Source organism: Magnolia sinica, chromosome 14, assembly GCF_029962835.1.
Source record: "Magnolia sinica isolate HGM2019 chromosome 14, MsV1, whole genome shotgun sequence".
Taxonomy (NCBI): Eukaryota; Viridiplantae; Streptophyta; class Magnoliopsida; order Magnoliales; family Magnoliaceae; genus Magnolia; species Magnolia sinica.
The window spans coordinates 12269346-12290217 of record NC_080586.1 but is presented as its reverse complement, the minus strand read 5'-3'; the positions used below and the strand labels follow the sequence as shown (position 1 = coordinate 12290217).

The 20872-nt window shown below is 39.6% G+C and overlaps 1 protein-coding gene across 1 annotated transcript; it reads left to right on the top strand.

Moving 5' to 3' along the window:
• The first annotated feature begins 1614 nt into the window (after positions 1-1614).
• LOC131225539 (condensin-2 complex subunit H2) lies at positions 1615-20540 on the top strand. The gene is made up of 11 exons (XM_058221076.1): positions 1615-2113; positions 2217-2316; positions 13100-13203; positions 13287-13429; positions 13512-13953; positions 14089-14264; positions 14342-14500; positions 14589-14687; positions 18707-18808; positions 18920-19078; positions 19724-20540. The coding sequence occupies exons 1-11, from the start codon at positions 1924-1926 to the stop codon at positions 20093-20095; spliced, it is 2046 nt and encodes a 681-aa protein (XP_058077059.1). The 5' UTR covers positions 1615-1923; the 3' UTR covers positions 20096-20540.
• The last annotated feature ends 332 nt before the right edge of the window (positions 20541-20872 follow it).

Below are 20872 nucleotides of genomic sequence, written 5' to 3'. Positions count from 1 at the left end.
GATGAGACAAATACATCATAGTGGGCCCCACAGAGCATTGTCCAGACGAACTGTCTGGCTTGAGAAGTTTGTAGCGTGCTTCAATTTTGAATCCCATCCCAACTACACAAATATCATGCCCAAACACACATCCGTCACGGCTCCATGGGATTGCATGCAATTCCACGCCGGGCTAAACGGGATAGGTGTTTGCCATCCTTGGATACGCCAGCCATCCCAAACAGGCTGGTATTCTGGCCATGGGATACACCAATTTCATGGATTGCCAAAAATTCACTGACACAGTCATCATTACCTCCCTTCTACCCTAATACATTTCAATCACCCGGCCAAACTGGCCCTTAGATTCAACATGAACGTGCTATCTTGCAATGGTAGGGCTGTCCACTGATCAATTGCCACGTGCATAAGCTAAATTCAGGCCATTGTTAGTTTTTTTCCCTGCCGTCCGTTGTTTTCACACGTCGGCGTTGTCCACTTGAATATTCTACTGGCCTGATTTACAGGAAAGGAAGCTTTCAGGTTAACCCTATCTAATGATTGGACTGGATCTTTCCACATGTGCCATTTTGTCACATGTGCTGAATTTCACAGGTTCAATGTCTACTCACGCGCATCCCCAGAGAATCCACCAAAATATTCGGAAGAGTAATGTAGTGTGGGCGCGTTATCATCTTTGTCATCGGCGCGGTTTGGATGGATGCCCGGATCCACCGAGGTCGGTGCATCCCCAACTGTGGGCCCCATTGTGATGTACGTGCCTTACATCCACACCGTCCATCCATTTTGAAAGCTCATTTTAGAGGATAATAAAAAAATGAAGCAGATCCAGAAAATAAATACTGTTGTCAGGTGGCTCCTGTGTTAGTTCACCACTATCATAAAAAAACCGTTCTCTTTAATTGCAAGCATGCCATAATATTACTAAAATAAAAATTACACTTTCTATTGATTTTCCGATGGAGATTTTAGGACCATTCATTATTTTTGTTTAACCATCCATTTGATAGCCATCAATTGGATGATTGGGATTTATCGGAGTAATTTTACTGACATGCTCTATCCCCATCGTGCCTAGCAATTTGGATCGTTTTGATAGCCGTTCGTAAGTACTGCGTGTGATGAGTCAACACCGCTTTACAAATGGTGATAAACCATCCGAAGAGTTACAGTCACTTTGATACTCCGGCAATCCCTGACACTTGATATGCATGCACTCAGAAATTGTATACGTGGGTATAAATGAACTAAAATTAAAACGATTAAATTGTAGATTACACTGTTCATAAGCCAAACGCCTAAAATTAGCTTGATAGAATAGTCATAACTACTGATTCTAGGACATAGTTTTGTTGAAATAGAGCCATTGGATAGCTTAATTGTTAACCGTCCAATATATCTCCACCCATCGGATCCTCAGATAATCAAATAAGAGTATTTTTTGGTTCATGAAAAATCTAAACTGTAACCCATAATCTGGATAGCTTAAGAATTACTCATATGACAAGTATACCATTTCTAAGTAACTATTACGTGCCGGCGTATCATCCATCACTGTCTGCTAGAGCATGAAAGCTCCCTTTTAAAATACTCGGTTTTGAAAAAAAAGAAGAGGAAAAGATAGAGCGAGCGGGAAAACGGTCAGCGAAAAGTTTCAAACGCTCTGTCTCCTTCCTCATCCGTTCGCCGCCACCATCTCTCTCTCTCTCTCTCTCTCTCTCTCTCCCTCTCTCTCTCCCAGCCCCATTTCAACCATATCTCCCTGTCTCTCTCCCGCATTTTTCTAGGGTTCCATTTTCAAAACCCTAATTGCCCAATTCCAGCTCTCTCTTTCTCATTCTCCATTCCATATCTAGGGTTTCTTTCAGAAATGGCATTCAACTAACAGTCCATGGAATCGCATCGGCAGCCGTCCCACCAAAGATGACAGACAAAGAAGAGCACGGCAGCGCCAGCGGCGCTAGCTTCCACATCCTGCAGCCCAATCGCGACCCTGAATCGAACTGGGCCGTTGATCTCGCCAAGAACCTCGAAGACTATCTTCTCAAGATCTGTTCCGGAGAAATCACGGCTGAAGATGAAGACGGCCACCCCTCCGTGAATTTTGCTGAAGGTCCCGTTCTTATTCGGATCCCCTTTGTTCTCATTGCTTTTTCCATGATTTCTCATTCCGTCAAGGGGGTTCTTTTGAAAATTTTCGTTTTCCTGTTTTGTAGCTGCTCTGCTTATTCAAGGTTCGATTCAGGTGTATAGTCGGAAAGTGGAATATCTATATTCTTTGGTTTTGCATGCTTTGGAGTTCATTTCTCAGAAGAGGTTTGAATTCTGACTGTTGTTCTGTTTCTTTTTTTTTTTTTTTTTTGTTTCATATTCGATTAGGTGCAAGTGTATAGAAGGATTCCAACCATTTATTTGAATAATTCCCTGGTTGAACTGTTTTGGATATTGATTTTGGGAAGGAAAGCAGACCGATTAATGGACTTTCCATTTTTCTGTCTGGCTCCAAAAACAGTGGAATGGTGTGTGATGCAACTGCACCTCAGCCAGACGCCCATGTTTCATACGTATGCACACATGTGACAAGAATTCCTATCTGAGTAGTTTTTAATTTTTTATATGCATGATTTTATTTTAGAAACTCTATTATGAATATTTCCTTATTTGATTTCGACAGTATCTTAGAAAGTCCAGCTGTATTAGAAGGCTTTATTTGTTGCCCCTGGAAAGTATAGTTTTGTGAAATGAAAAGGAAATTGTGTAGTCACCTACATAAATATGGCTCATAGCCACACACTAATTAGAACGATGTTTTCGATAGCTTTGTTTTTTCCATGGTAGGAGTATTGGACATGGGATAATTGTGTGAACTCTAGTGCAAGACTGAAGGTTTGCTGCCTGCTGGTGTTGTGCTCAATCTCTTTGGTTCTTCAAGTTTCTTCTTGCATATGAATTTTTTGCTTTTTTTGGTGATTGTATGTTATGGATTTCTGTACCCCTAGCTTCATGATTTTGCAATAATTCCTTGCTCTTTTATTCTAGCTGCATTATTTTGGCATTAGAGCTAGGTTCTACTTGTCATTTTAGCTCTTCACCTTATACCAATTACACACAAAACTTGTCTCCTAATGGCCTCTAATTCTCACCCCATTGAACCTGAACCTGTCCCTACTTCCAGCCCAAAATGACAGCCTCTAAGCTAACCTGAAACAGTTCCCATCACTGCCATCTTGGCCTTTTATCAATCTACTTACAACTTTTAAACAAAATCAAGTCTTTAACCGTCATTAAACCAGTCCATAATCGGCCCAAAAATTTGTCCTAGAAGCTTGTCACCGTCCAACCCACAAACTTCCCTTTTAATTGTCTCTTACCTGTCTAATTCTCCACCTTTGTGATTTCCAAAACAACCTCTTTAACTCAAATGTGTCCCAATCCAACTCACATGAGTGATACCAACTGTTTCTGCCCATGAGACGCAAGACTTCTTATAGTCCTAGGATGGCTGCAGGAAACCAGAATGATGTTTTGGCAGTGTTTTAAATAGCGGTGCTATGTAATGTGTAACTTATGCCATGTAGCATAGCTTAGCCTTAATGCTACAATCTCGTGAAAATAGCTTAAGTCGCATGTAGCGTATGTTACATGATAATTTGCATCCACTACATGCTACATAGACTAGCTACACGCTATGTAGCTCATGTTACAAGTTATTTTTCACTACGATATTAAAATCAATTAATGTTTTTAATGATTTGTTATATTTTTCTATTTTAAAAAAATAGTAAATATTTTTCAATGCTTTAGTAAAATAATATAAGTAACATGAATTTTGTTGCTCTTTTTGTACTGTTATGCTTAATCGTTGCCCTTTCCTATTACTTTAGGTTGCGTTTGGTTGCACTAAATATTATGAAATTTTGTTAAATTTCATTATTAATATGTCTAATTTGGTGTACAATATCATGAAATTGATGCAACCAAGCGCAACCTTAATTAAAAATCTAGAAGTAGCGTATAGCTTACGTGACACGCTATGTAGCTTACATCTCATGTTTCAGAGGGGTGAACTCTATGCTACATGCTATTTTAAACAGTGTTTTGGTGGTACTTAAGCAAATTTTTGAAAGGTTGCACTGGATGGATGGCTGATCTGAGAATATGGAGGGTGAACAATGTAAGACGAGCAATTAGATAACCGTTTTGGAGGAGAAAAATAAGAAGGACAATATTGATCCACGCGTGAATGGCCATTGCCTAAGAAACACCTAACCCCAAAAGGATAAATAGAATTAGACATGATTGCTCCTGGTAATAACTTGAACCCCACATGTTAGGGACACATTGTAATTATAGATATGAGCAGGAGACCTTGGACAACTCTTCATCATGATTATTCGAATTATTTTGAGGCCATCCAACTGTCTCACACAAAAGATCTAATCATACACGAAAGGGTGTAAATTGCATACTATGGTGGTAATCTAGACCCTAATGTTTTCCGTGGCTGGTTGGAGTCTATGAAATTTCGAGTGGTTCCAAGATTTCTATTGTACAAGGACGTCAAAATTGCGAATTGTAGCATTGAAATTAAAGGTGCCATCCTGAAGTGGTGGGTCTTGGTGAGAGACTAGTGGTGCAATGGCCTTCAACTCATCTCAAAGGGAGGAGATGAAGGCCAAGATGGAATAGAGGTTTTTTTTTTTTTGCTATCATTCTAAGTTGTTTAGTCAGCTTTTAAACATACAACAAGATAATCCAACTGTTGAGGTTTGACTTGGCGGAAACAAAAACTGCATCATGTAGCTTGTTATTATAGAGGGCTCCAAAGGAACATGCATACTGAGATGATAGAAGTCCAATTGAAAACTTTAGATGAATTATATCAGATTGCAATGCAGGCAATGGAAATACAGAAAGGCAAAAATTAGGCATTGCTATTCACAAGCTAGGGGCAACACTCATCGACGTTGTACTCTATGTGGACTAGATTGACTTTGCATGGTTAATTATCTGGAATTATAACTCGATGTAGTTTTGGCTAACATGACAATATGAGTTTCCAATGCACACCAACATCAGCTAACTGGCAACAACCACATTCAACAACTTGCACAAGAAATTTTGAGAATAAGGGTAAGACATTTGCTTCAAACCAAGGTAGGACAACTAACACGTGTTTCAAGTGTGGTGGGTGAAGGACGCATTACCTTCCCTCGCCCTACATTGGACCAGAAATTTTGAGGCAGAGGAGGCATGGCAAGATGAAGAGGATGTGAAAAACGAGGACTATGCAGACCAGGGTGAAGAACCAAGTGTAGACGATTACAAGTCATAATGCAGACATTAATGGTGTACCCTTTAGAGTGTACTGGAGGAGGAGGCGTCGCCGACAGAGTATTGGAGTTGATGTGGATGGACACCGAGCCAAGTCCATTCAAACCCATTTTTTGGCGCGTTACAAGTGCATGAGTGGCATGACCGCAGGCCCATAGGGCAGATTTCACATCCTGTCGCGCGAGTGTTTTAATTTTTGGTATCTTTTTGTTATTTTCCTTATTTTCAAGGGCTTTAGTGCACTTTTTGTTTTTTTTTTTTTTTTCCGTGGCTTATATATACACTGTGAGAAACCCTATTTTATTAGTGAATGAATGAGAATTTGTATGCTTTCTTCCTCATTTACCAACAAGATTAGGGTTTCAGGATTGGCTCATGGGTATTGAGGATTTCACCCCGGTTTCAGATTTTATTCCTTTCTAGATCTTCGAGGTACAGGAAAAGATAAGAATTAACCATTTTCGTTTCTTTGATGCCTTAGAATCTGTACTTTCTTTCATCTCGAACCCATCTCTTCTTCATCTCTTTCGTTCCTCTCTGGATATTCCCTGTTGGTTTGAATGGAAAAGAGGGATGACTAGTTACGAGAATCGGATTCAAACTTGACTATGGACTGACTTATGCTAGATCTGGGATATCCTTATATCCCTAGGTCCTCCCTTTTTACTGTTTACGTGATTTTATGGTAATGGGTATGATCCTGACAAAATGATTTCATCTTTGTGTTGAGATTTGCTTAATCCCCTTTATTGAAAATAATTAGTTGATTAATTTTATTATTTGAATATCTTCAACCTGATTATACATGCAATTAGGGTTAGGCCATCACATGTCCCTGCATCAAGTCACCTTTGGATGCCCCCTAAAGGAAACATATCATGTTAGACCATGCGCGAAGAAAGTATGAAGAAGATTGGTTTTTGTATCAACATTTTTTGCACATATGTGAAGTTTGGAGTTGTGAAGACCATAATAGATGGAGGGACTAGCATGAGTGTAGCTTCACAACCATAGGGCATCATTGATAAGTTGAAGCTCAAGCTAGAGAGGGACCCCAAGCTATATGAATTAGCTTGGGTTGATGACTCATCTTTCCTGTGAATAGAGGTGGGCAAAATGGACCCGATCTGGCAGATCCGACCTGATCCGACCCGATTCGAATAGAACCGATGGCCTGGATCAGTCAGGTTCGGGTAGGATCGGTCAGATCCGAACGACAATCGAATCGGGTTCGGGTAGGTAGCAAATTCGATCGAACCGAAGTGAAATCCGATCCATTTGGATCCAATCCGATTCGATCCGGACCGCACCGGGCCCTTGGTCCGTGTGTCTCTCTCCAGAGAAAAAACAGCTCAGTGAGTGAGCATGAGGTTGGCCAGGGCGGCACCAGTTCATGGAAGTTGGGTGCACTCACAAGCAATACATGCATTGCTTTCTTTTTCCAAGTGGGTAGCAATCAGAAAGACCAACCAGGCGCTGTGTTCTTCATCCAGTTCATGACTCAGTGCTGGCATGGAAACTTTGGGATCCGGTTAAGTCGTATTCAACATATATCACACGCCATATATCCGGGATAACTTCAAATTTTTGCTTGCATCTCACGCAAGCTACTGTAAGTAATGACAGTGACAATGACAGGTTGAGTAACAGCTGAAGTGAAGACATCAGGTTCTGTGGGACCCACGATGATGTATGTGTTGTATCCACACCGTCCATTAATTTGTAGAGATCATTTTAGGCCATGAGACAAAGAATGAGTTAGATCTAGATTTGGAGTGGACCCCACCACAGAAAACAGTGGGAAGAGTTACTCCTACCGTTAAAACCTTCTTAAGGTCCACTATGATGTTTATCTGAGATCCAACGTGTTCACAAGTTAATACAGCAAGTCAATATAGACATGAAAGAAGGGAAAACACAAATTTCAGTTTGATCGAAAACTTTCATGGGCCTTAGAAAATTTTAATGGTGGGCGTCACTTTCTCCACTATTTTCTGTGGTGGGGTCTATTTGAGCTTTGGATCTGACTCATTCTTTGGCTCAGGCCCTAAATTGATATTTCCAAATGAATGAACGGTGCGGATCCAACACATATATCATGGCGGGTCCCACAGAACTTGGTCACGTCACTTCAGCAGGGGCTAGGGAGTCTAGCTACTCAACGTCACCTGTCATAATCCGCTCTCACACGCAACCTACAAGTACATACGTGTCGTGCAAAGGCGAGCGCGTATGCGCCTCGAGCTCTGAATTGTACGAACGGCTCAAATGAGATCAAACTTACATGGGCCCCACCATAACGTTTATTTTCCATCTAATCTGTTAATACTGTTAAAAATACATGGATAAAGTGAAAAAACAAATTTCATATTGATCCGAAACTTCTGTGATCTGAAGAAAGGTTTCAATGGTAAACGATCAATCCCCCACTGTTTTTTGCAGTGTGGTCCAATTGATCTTTAGATCTGTCTTATTTTTTGGCTCAAGCCTTAAGACAAGCTCTTTAAATGGATGGACGGTTTGGATCAATCCCCCACTTCTCTCTTCCGATCCAAACTGTACCCAACCCAATCCGATTCGATTTTCCCTGTCGAGTCGGACTCGGTTCGGGTTAGACTATCAGCGCATCGGATCGGATCGAGGCAGATGATCTGGATCTGATCCCGGATCGGATCGAGTTCAGGTCAGACTCCGTAGAATCCGGATCGGATCAAGTTGGACCCAATCCGATATGACTCGGTCCGATGCCCAGCTCTACCTGTGGACAAGGGATGTTTGGTAAACTTCTCTCTTAGGTTGTATACATAGACCTTATGGTGTGATGTTATGCTTATAAAGGACACATATTCTTTGGGTTGATCATGGTTATATGATAGGAAGGTTGAATATTCGAGCAAGGTAATGGTGTGACCTGTTATGCGATTCGGGTGTGTAAAAGGCCGCCCTGAAAAAATGCACCGTAATGGTAGAACGGCATAACAACACCACAACCGATTTCTAGGAAAAAAAAATAAAAAATTGGAAAAAAACACTTACATTTTTCTTCTTATTTTCTCCTTTCTTCTTTGCAAGTGCATCTCTCTCCCTCTTTCTCTTCTTCTTCTTCTTCTGGTCCTTTGGAAGTGCATCTCTCTCTCCTTCCCTCTCTCTCTCTCTCCACGCCTTTTGAAGAGCAACTGCATATGTGGCTTCTTTAGAACCATGTTTTTTAAAAATCTATCTGTCTAAATAGGTGGACTGTAAGCTATAGTCCATCAATGAATAAGTTCCAACCTTTTATGCATGTGAGACGTCCAATCCATCCAGTAGGTTGGCCCCATCACGAGGATTGCTTTTGCAAAACTAAGATATATCCACCCATTAAGTGTATCACGCTTGTATTTTGCTATTTATTAATGGTTAAAAATTATTGTCTGTTGTGTGGTCCACCTGATGAGTAGATATGGATGATTTGTGCACTAGGCGACCCTCATTTTGGGGCCAGTCTGTTGGAAAGGCTGGATTTCACATTCACTTAACCAGTTGGTAGTTATTTGTTGGGTGGATTGTACCCTGTGGTCCAACCGGTTTGACTTGAGACCACCTCATTTTTTTTTCCGTATATGATTTTCTATAGGCTTATGACGCTTGATACACTTGCACTCAGAAAATTGTATGCATGTCATATATTAACTCAAAATTAATCAATTAAATTATGAGACTTGTTGGTGCTAAGTCACAATTTCAAAATTAAATTGTTTGGATGATCCTAATTCCTAACTGCTGATTTTATTTATTTATTTATTTTAGTCATACGAGTGTGCCAGGCCCCTGCAAGAATGCAATGTAAGGGTAACACTTGAGGGTCCAACAGCAAGCTACTGTAGTGGGCCCTCCCCCCACAAGAAATTAATTTGATATCATGTAAGCTAATGGCCCATGTATCTAACCGTTGTTTTACGAACACCCTTTTTTTTTTTTTTTCAAAAATAGGATTGTTGGATATTTTTTTCCTTTAGCATCCAATAATTGTCCACCGATCCGATAGTTGGATGATGAAATAAGCATAATTTTGGCCAATTACATTAGTGGGATGAGTGTCAATAGATTGCATGAGTTTGAGGCCGATTCGGGGCATCGAGTGGTCCTCCAAATCGGCCCCAAATTGGTTTGACACTATTCATCCGAATTTAATTTAGTTTTTTTTTTTTTTTTTTTTTTAAATTTTTAATTTTTAAAAAAACCTAGTTGGGAAATGATGTTAAATGGTTAGGGATATACATTAGCAGGATGGGTGTCATAGTTTGCATGAATTTGGGGCCGATTGGCGATTAGTGGGCATTTGAGTGTCCCCCCGAATCGGTGACACTATTTATCTAAATTTAATTTTAGTTTAATTTTTTCTTATAATCACTTGATGGGAGTGATGCCAAATGCTCAGGGAAATGCATTAGTGGGATGAATGCCATACATACACTAGAATTTTTGGGACTATTTGAGGGCATTCGAGTGACCCCCTAAATCGGCGACATTATTCATCTTAATTTAATTTCAATGTTTTCTTAAAATTCCTTTTGGGGAACGATGTCCAATGCTTAGGGATGTGCATTATGGGATGAGTGCTATAACTTGCACTAATTGTGGGCCAATTTGGGATCAATATAAGCCTTTTAGGTTAGTAAAATCATCAAACAGGTTAAGATAGAATTCTTACCAAAGAGTGGACTCTACACTATCATAAACATGTTCAAATCTACAAAAGAATAGATATTTGGAATCCTCTAAAAATTTATGATCTCCCCCTGGGGGATTTTTTTTTAAAAATTGTTACGCTACAGCCGTAATAACTGTTACACGCAACAGTAATGGTGGGGACTGTTATGCCCATCGTTATCATTATGACACACATTGGATTCAAGGCACAAGAATATATATACCTTTACATATGGGGGTAAGTGTATCCCTCTCTATGCAATGAGGGATGACGAACCTAGAGAGAAAAAGGTGTCTTCATCAGCATTTGGTGTGACATAATTTGTGGAAGATAGTTGAGGTCAAGGAGTAATGTTTGCTTTGATGGTGAGAGTGTAGGCCAAAGCCTATTGAAAAGTCTCCTACTCACCCAGAGTTCATGACATCCTATCCCAATTTTAGGATTTGACTCCAGATGAATTGCCATCCTTGCACAACAACAACACAACATTGATCTAGTGCTAAGTGCCGCATTGTCCAATGTAACTAGTAAGGGGGTGAGCGGTTTGGTTTTTCCACCTTTGTTACCTCTGGTGGCTAACCTTGGGTTTGTCGGAAACAGAGACTGTCTTCTAAAACCACTTCCATCTTGAGGTTAGGTGCTGGGAGATTAAGCTTCACTTACACCCAACCACTAAGTGGCTTGCCCAAGGTACAAGATTTCTTTTGCGTTGACCTTCCACTTTGCGAGCCATTTAAGGCAGCTATGGAAGTACTTCACAAAGTCCCCTAGCTAGCAATTTAAGGACATGCCTAGGTCCTTTGCCCAATCTAACGGGTATATTACTTGCATTCAGTGGAGTGCGCTGAGCTTTGTCGACATGCGCAAGGCTTATTAGTAAAAGTCATTATGTCTGTGACCCTTAGACCATGCGCTGTACTTGTCTTGTTGACATTGAAGAATGACACAATTGGAGAATGTGTTGACAATCATGCCATCAATAAGATATGTTGGACATGATGATGATTGCTGTGATCTTTCATACACGAACTTGAGGCGCGACTATCATTAGGTCAGGATTCACTCATGTGATGAATGAAAGACTAAGTTTAAGCCAAAGGATGGGTTGTATGAGTGACTAGTTATGAAACGTGTTATGATGCAAATCCTCTGGCCTTTTGTAGGCAAGTTTTTCATTCTCTATTTTAATGACATCCTTGTCTATAGCTGTTTGCATGAGGGTCATATTAGATATCTTCAACAGGTGATGAGTTTTATGAAAAGAAAAGCTCTTCATCAATTTTAAGAAGTGCAATTTTACGAGTCCTAGTGCGATTTTTCTGGGGTTTCCTGTGTTTGCAAATGTAGTTTGAGGGTGACCTAGAAAGGTTTCAAGCAATAGTTGATTGGCCTCTTTGACGAATATTCATTAAGTTTATAGCTTCCATGTCTTAGCTGCGATCTACAAGAGGTACATTAGGAACTTCAGCTCTGTTATGGCACTTACTACTGAGGGCATGAAGGCCGGTTCATTCGAGTGGATTAAAAAAAAGGCCTTATATGAAATCAAGCACAAGATGACAAGAGCTTTGGTTCTTAGGTGTATTGATTTCGAGAAAGTATTTTGAGGTTGTGTGCTACGCATCCCATGCAGGCATTGTTTGGTGATTGTATATTCATATGCTATAAATTTCTGGTACATTGCTTCATGATTTTGTAGTTAGACTTTGTTCTTTGATTCTAGTTGTGTTAGTATGCAGTCCATTCTTCAGTTTTTTTTGTGCATATCTAAACAGGTCCTCAACACTTAACAGCATATGGTTCCATTGGTTATGCAAACCTTAGGTTTTCTTTTTGCGAAACTTGAAATGCAGTGATATTATATGTTCCAGCATTGTGAGTGGCTGATTTTGTAGCTAACGGTTCTAGTTACTAAGCATTCTAAGACACTTTAGAATAGCTGTTGTTGAGGATCTTAATAATTAGGTAGTTCTTTATGCCTCCAAATTTTGGTTGAGGGGCTTCATGGTATGCTTGATGTTTGTGGTGTGCGGTATATGAAACCAGCACTAAGGCAGCTATTGTTTTCATCCCTTTTCTGCCTGCAATCATAAGTGAGACGAAAATGGGAAGGCCCCCATTTTATCTCAAGTATGATATGCTATTAGCATATCTTGTTGGGCAATGGGAACTGTGAACACCCACATGATATTTCCCGATGTTTCCCATGATATTTCCATTTCCCAAGGTTGCAATACCAATACTTTGAAAATTGACCACATGTTGACGTACCTGTTAGAAGAACAAACTCTGCTTTATCTTCTTTTGTTTCCTGGTTGGAACTAGTTTTATGGTTCTATGATGTTGCCATTAATGTAGACAAATTTATCTATATATTTGCTTCTATGAACAAATATTTATATGGCAATTGTCTTGTACCGTTTTCATATGATGTAGAGACTAGACATATTTGTTATTCCATTCCCCCCACATCTGACGCCTCATGCCCATTTTTTGACAACAACACATGTGCATGTTTGTCTACATAGTCCATGTGTAAGTCAATATGGTTTTAAACTAATTTAGGGCTGGGGGAATGGAGACTGCCCATTGTCACCTTTAGAGCCCCATGCCTAGAGGACTATTCCTGGGCATGTGAACATCTTTTTGTTATTGGTAAGAATGTCTATGAATCACATTGCACAATTTATTATTACTACCCTCCATAGACCTGAAAATACTTATTTTTGGGGAAATGTTTGGTGTTGAGTGCTTTCACCTTCCTTGATAAGATATACAATGGCACAGCATAAGGTTTTCTTGAATCGTTTCACGTCGATGATACTCTGCCTTTACATGCTTATGTTGCCTTAAACTTTTGCTTGTTTTGGCAACTCTCGTTCATGCTAAAAATAATCAGGTCCATTCTGTGAAATAACTCTCTGCATATGCACACTACAAATAATCTAACATCAACATTTTAAGAGCTTTTCATATTTTCATTAGGTTTCTATTTAGTAACTGAGATTTTTTTTTTTCATAATTACGTTTTTCTTCCTTGTCTTTTCAATTTTCATTTCTTTTACTGAACAGGCAAGATCAACCAGAGGAAACCACTGCCCGCCCAGATGGAACTGAATCTTCTGTAGTTGTTGATGAAGAGAACGATAGGTTTTTAGGTTTGGATGATGTACCAGGTAAATCAATTGAAACCATCTTATTGTATCTTTCATTCAAGTTACAGAATTATTGACTGGTTGATATTTCTTTACATCAACAGTGGAAGCTAAGACCCGCCTGGACGATGGGTTTGGTGAAGATGAAGCTTTTAACCATTTTGTGAAGCCTCCTGCAAATTTACTTGTACTAGAAGGGGATTGTTTAGACACTACTGGTGAAGCTGGGGAGTTAGAATCATATTTGGTATTGTGGTTTCTAAACCTGGCAATGGTATTCTGCAATTTCTTTTCTTTTCTGCACTTAATGAATGCCATCACGATTGCAGTTAGCCACCAGCGATCTTTACCGGGATTTTCTTCTATTAGATCCATGTGATGCGGGTGCTGTTGATGATTTTTTGAAGGGGAATAATGCTGGCCAGGAGCACAGTATGGCCCACAGAGGCAGTTCAACAAGGTCTAAGGCTCAAAAAACTTTACTGCAATCTCCAAGATCTGGAGGAAGTGCCCATAAATCAAATCTGGGAAAGAGCCCACACGGTTATCTGAATCAAACTCCAGGAATTAACCATGACTTCAAGATTAATAATAATGTATGGGATGATACCGATATTGCCCACGATCTTCCTGAGAATAATATGCATCATGGAGAAGAGCCGGATGGTGGATTCTCTGAACCAAGGGATGATTCAGATGATGATGATGATCCATGGAAGCCTTTGAATCCCCATGAACCTGGGGACTTGAAAGTAAAACCATTTAAAAAAGGTCTGTCGATGCTTTTTTTTTTTTTTAAATAAATTATAATTATAAGTTTATCAACTTTTTAATTTTTAATTTTTTAAATAAAAAAAGTTGTTCTCCACTCTAAATGCATGGCAATTCTCTGTTTTTCCCAAGCAGGAAAATTTGGTGGAAAGCAACGGAAAAGTTCTACTAAGCAGAATTCTCTAGCTGCACAATTTCCTCTTGCAAGATTGGAAGGTACCATAAATCCTGAGTTTGCTGAAACATTGGAGGCACAACTCCATGCTCGTGAAAGAGTACAAGCATCTCAATCCCCTTCACTTTATGAAAAGGTCTATTTGCAAGCAATATGTTTCATTATGCCTATTCATGGCTTTTCAAAATGTAATACAGGGTATTTTCTTTGCAGCTAAGACAATCACTTGTTTTGGGGGAAAGTGAAACATATGGTGGTTTTGATGACCCCATGGATGGAAATGAGGATCATGAATTTGAGAATGACCTCCCTGATTTTGAGCAAGCAGAGAATATCTACATGGATGCAGAAGTGCCTTTGCCCCATGAAAAGGTTGACCTTGTTCAGATTTTCTCTATATCTTATGTGTATTGGTGACTTAGGTTACACTTTTCTAATGTTTTGGGCAATCTTGATGCAGCACAATGACGATAGTGTGAGTTTTGATTGCAATGGAGCCTTTGTACAGGAGGATCCGAATTCACAAGCAAGCCTGGAAGATCTTTGTCGCTCACATCTTGTAAAGACAACTTTCCTAGGATACCTTTTACATTCATTTTATGTGCATTACACTATCTGTTGTTATGTTTTGTTGTGGAAGCCATTGATTCGTGTTTCTACATGAAATTCAAGTTGTCCTAGTGATCCATGAAGGTATATGATATCATACAGCTTAGTTTTGAAAGCTGCAAACAGAGAAACAATTAGATATGCTTCACCTCAATGTGTAGTTGGATTAGAGTTAGCAATCTGTAGTCAAGAACTTAATGGAATGATAGAATTTAGTGCTAGGGTCATGATAACCAAAAGTTTGGTCAATTCTCTGGCTATGTAATAAGGACACTGCTGTTTTGAATTTGGGCCATGTTGATTGATTTTTTAGGTTCACCACCACCACCATCAAGGTTTTGAATACCAGTAGCTGGGTGTATATTGGCCGGGCTCAAAAATGATACTGCACAAGGCAATTTGACCGTATCTGACAAGTGACAACAAGGGCCTGTATAGGATGGAATTTTTTTTGGCCCAATTTTTTTTGAAAAATTATCAGGAGAATAGGAAAAAAAACTGTAAAACACCTGAATCTACCATTTTAATGTTTTTGAACTTGTATTCAATGGTGCATTAGACCATTCTTTGATAAGAATGTAGTCTGTCGGATTGACTTGGTGAAAATTAACCAAACAGTCTCCTAATTGAACACAAATCAAGTATGATTTGATAAATCAGAGCCTGTTGTATTGAAATACAACAAAAAGAAACACACACACACACACACAAAGAAGTAACACAAAAATAAAAATAAAAAGAAAAGAAAGGAAAAGAAAAAGAATTAAAGTCATAGTTTTCCCCTTTAATTTTTTTTCAAAATGGTTCATACCTCTTCGGTTCATCGAATCTCACTCAAATCTTGTGTTTTGATCCCAAAATTGGCCTAGATCTAGCATAAAATGAGTTTTAAGCTTCCTTGTGGTTGAAATGAAGAAACGAGCAAAGAACTAGAGAGAATTTGGATTTTTTTCTTTAAAATGGGGCTACTATGGTCGTAGCAGCTCCATATTGGCATTGATAAGGCCTGTATCGGCTAATATGGGCCGATTAGACCCCTTTTTTGGTGGAAACGGACTGCTTGACCCCCGTATTGCTTATCGACGAGGGCTGACACAAATACGATATGGTTGTATCATAGAGGATATTTAAAACCATAGTATCTTACTATTATTGTTCTTGTTATTTATCTTTGAAATTCTTTTACATTTGAACAATTACAAAAATATGATTTTTTAAGTTGTTGAGAGACATGCGAATGCAATAAATATTGGTTTCATTTGCGACTCTTTTGGGTACTGGTCCTAGTTGTAACCCCAATACTGATACACTCGTGCGATATAGGAAAGCTAGGTGAAAAAAAAAAAACAACAGAAAAGAACAGGAAAAAAATTAAAAATATGAGAAATATGGGAAAATATGAAAAATTTAGAAAGAAAGAAAAACACATAAATAAGCAAATCTAACACAAATTGGGAGAACCTTAGATTCATAGACATTACACTTGTACAAGTTCATATGTATAGTGCTTGCACAAAACTGCAAAATGTAGATGCATTTAAACAGAATGACAAACAATGTATATTGCAAATTGCAGTTTACACAACCTAGGCAGGCTAGCATGATTACACAAGTCCAAAATATGTAGAGATTAAGACAGTTGCATATATTCATACACAGTTGACCAATATTGAAGGGAGTTGAGTGCTAGTTGAAATCCATCCGCGCCTCCCTCTCTATCGCTACGATGTGGGTAAGGGTATTTCCCTCCCTATCCATATCTAAAGAACATATCAATGTAGCCAATGTTGCTCCCGCCTTCACCTTGATATTGAGAATGAGATTGAGAGGCTTCCATATTCCACTCTTGGCCGTTACTGCTGTCAATGCCACTGCTCCTGAGGTAGGCTCCAAATCCATAAGGAACATAGCCATATGCTCCTCCATACCCTTGTAGATAACTACATGCCCATCTGCCATCTGCTCAGTTGGCGACGGCTTCTCTATCTCGGTGCACTACCACTGCTTATGCCAATTTTACATGGGGTTGGGATATGGTATTCATCTTCTGTACCATCCTGATCCGCACTGTCTGCTCCCAATCACCATCAACGTCACCCTATATTTTTGTATCATGTGCACGGATGCCAATAACACCATCATCATCAACCATTATCACTGTGAGAGCATTAGTGCTAGTGCCTATAGCTCCCTATGGCTGTGCCTGTACCTAATGGCCATTATCATCATCAACTTACTGTGGCTGAGACCTGCTTGGGGTTTTTGAGCGAACGGCTAGCATTGTGGGTTTGCTCCCAATAGACGCAGTTTCGATTCCCCTCCCTATGCTTTACCCGATGCACATGGTTTGCGGGTGATTGTGTGCATCCGCAAGGAATAGTCTCGCATTCAAAAGGGGCGGGAAAACCCTGGGGGTCATTAGAAAAAAAAAAAACTAACTCTGGCTGAGATTATGAAGCATGAGCTGCACTTGATCCTTCTCCACCTAGGTGCTGCTGTGAGTAAGAAGTCAGATTATCTATGTCGCATAGGTTCATATCCGTGTTGTTGAGAGAATTCAAATCATTTAGAGCAAACCCAATCAATGGATCGATTATTTAGAGTTGGTTATGGGCTAAAAACTACCAACATCAAACAAAAATTATAAACATTTTCCTTGGATTTGAACAACCCTAAAAATTTGTTTTCATCAGGAACTTCAGACCACAAATTCAAGAATTCATAACTGCTAAAAAAAAATCAAGAATTCGGTGCATTTTTGTTGTAATTGAATCTACCAAAATACGTTCTCTTTCCTAACCTTAAAAAAGAAAATGAAAATAGAAAATATCAGAAAAAACAATATGATATAGGTGTCGGTCATTGATATTGATTTTTTTTTTCTTTAGCTAAAGAATTAAGAAAATATCAGAAAAAAATAGAATAATAAGATATTCAAGGATCTATCATTATTTTATTTTGGACATGCATATGATAGTGCATCGGACCATTCTTTAATGAGGATATTGTTTGTCGCTTTGACTTGTTGAAGGTCAACTTAATGGGCCCTAATTGAATACAAATCGAGCATGATTTGGTGAATTAGGGCCCATTACATTGAAATGCAACAAAAAGAAGATGAAAATATAAAAAAGAAAGTGAATGTGTACTCTTCTTTTTGATTTTTCCCATAATGGTCCACTTTGCTTTGATTCGTCGAATCCCATTTAAATAATTTGTTTTGATTCCAAAATAGGTATATATCTAGCCTAAAATGAGTTTTTAAGCTTCCTCCATGGTTTAAATGAAAAAAGAAGAGGAGATGTGAGTAAAATTTGAGAAAAAAATAATAATTTAAAATTGGGCTTTTATGGGCGGCCTATATCAGCCCCGTATAGGGGTCAATACGCCTTGTATTGGCCGATACGGGTTCATATCGGGCTGATATGGCCCCATATCACGTATTGTCTCGTGCCAATACGAATATAATACAACTGTGTTGGCCGATACGATACCAATATTCAGATCTATGGTATCATGTTCCAACTGCCTGAATTAGATAGCTTTTGGGGTTATGTTGCCAATTGGATGATACTGTTATTGTCCAACTAGTGCTTTGCATCCTACATGTCATGTGTGTGTTAAATCCAACTTCAACAGGTTGGAGTTGTCGGACCCACCATGAAGGACACGTGGTGTGAAAATCACATCTATCTATGCATTGGTTTGGACGCATTTACTTGCAAACCAATTTGGAGGTTGTCATTGCTGTGGCCCCTGTGATGAGTGGATTCTTCTTATTTTCTCATCGGTTGTTCTTGGTATATTCTACATGTATACTGTCCATTGAGAATCAAGCATACACCATCTTTGCCTGTCATAATGTGCATTGGATGTGCCTCGTTGTGTTGCATCATGTGTGATATCGGTCTATCTTGAGATTTACTTTTTGTTGCTAGCCTGGTGACCTATATTCCTTGATTCACACAGGATGCCCTCCTTGCAAGCATAGCTGAAACTGAGAAGCAAACAGAATTGGCAGCCCGAGTTTCAACATGGAAGCAGAGAATCGAAAACACCTTGGAAGAACAAGTAAATTTCATGGTTTTTGTCTCATTGAAGCCATACTTTGATTCTCATACTAAACCAATAAAAGTAGAAGATTTAAGCATCTGTATTTCATGGAGATTGTGCTTCTGGCAGGATTCACGCCCGCCTTTTGATATTCATGCTTATGGTGAGAGAATACTTGACAAGCTATGCTTGGAAGCAGACGATGGAGGGTGCATGTCCTTTGTGGATGTTGTTGGTGGCCAAGCAAAGCATGATGTCGCAAGGACTTTCTCTGCAATGCTTCAACTGGTGATTCCCTTGGTTAAGGCTCTGTTTTGATAGTGCACAAATACCCAGTGGACCCTGTTTAAAATGTACTGATTATGAATTTTAAATTGGGTTTTGTTTGGAAAGTTTGTAATATTCCTTTCTGCATTGGGTGAATCGGGTAAGTTTGTCAAACCAGCTCAAAATATGAGTGTGCTCAATGTGCCGAATTGAGTCCAATGGCCATTCCACTTAACACAAATATAGCAACCCCCAAATGCTTGAAAGAAAACCTCTCATGGGAGCTGCTTTTTCACATTTTCACATGGAGTTCTCTTGCATTAACAAATGAGGCTTTTGTTGCTAGTATTGCTCACCCTGCTGCTTCCTACTCGTTGCTTGTCTCTTCCCTTGCCATGCGGTGATCCAGACCATATAGTAGCCCCATTGCGGATTAGCCTTGTTGCAGAACACCTACTGGCCAGAGCGCTTCACTCTCCCTATGGAAGGATGGGAGAAACAATGGTCCACATTTCAAACGATCCATGTGGGGTTGCCAGGTGAATGGGTCTAGATCACCATTTGATGGCACAAGGGGAAAGCAACAGTGAACAGATGCCTAGCGATGCTTGCACAATTCTGATCAAATGTATGAACTGTAGTTTACATTCATTTTTGTGTTTTCAGGTCAACAATGGAAACATTGCCCTGGATAGAAGAGAATCAGGCAGAGAGTCCGTATGTTATACAGCAGCAAATCCATTCCGTGTCCAGCTCCTTGACCATGAAAAAAGACGAGGTGAAATGCCATTCCGTTCATCAAAGAAGCGTGTAAAATCTCCTTCGAGGAAAGGGTGCTTTAAAGGTCAGGAGAACAAACCACCTGTAGAAAAGCTCCCGGTGGTCAGTTCCACATCACCTGGAAAATCCTCACCACCAAATGGCAAGCTCTCTGTCAAGATTGGGAAGAGTAGTGTTGTCAGGTGTACCCCTGAAGGCAAGAGAAGGCGAAGACCTCGGCTGATCATGGAACCGGTTGACTTGCAATCGGCAGGTTGAGTTGGAGAGGAACTATATGATCCTTACACCAGGGATGTGCACAAGATGCTTGAACCTTGGGTTTCGACCAGTGCGGCCATACTATTGGTCTGATGGGTCTATTCATGGGGAGATGCAACTGACCAATATTCCCAATTAGGCCCCATAAGTCAGACAAAAAAAGAGTATTCTTGTGCTAAATCTATGGTCAAGGATGCTATTGTTCATGTGTTGTAACTGATTTTTGGGCTGTTGACAAGGCTCTGAGCCCTCAAACACCCTCTCGTTTGAGCGGCTTGAACCTATGACTGACATATGGCCCCCAATCGTCTTGCCATCACTAACGAGTAGATTGGTAGCTTTATATGTACCTAGTTTTAACTTATGACAGGATTAGGTAATTTAGAAATTAACATTCTTGTAGTACTTGTAATATCTATCAATGCAATGCCCAGCTAATGTTTTATGTAACAGTGTCCATGTGCTCTAACCATATCTGTACTGCTGCTTTCAAAAAGGGGAATTCATTCTTGAGGACCTGTTTGCATGTGGATGGCTTCGTTCAAGTCGTGTGGGATTTGCATGATCTAAGGGGGAGACAGAAATGAATCGGAAAACTGGTGCTGTTATGACATGTTTGGTGGGATTCTTGTTGCTAAAATCAAACGTTTTTAATTTTTAATTTTTGGATTCAAATAGTTTCAGGTAGTCACCTTGTGCGTAACTGCATATAGCAGATTGAATTGCCCATCAGGTAATGAGGATTGCTATTTGTTTGAAAATCAAACCTACCTGACA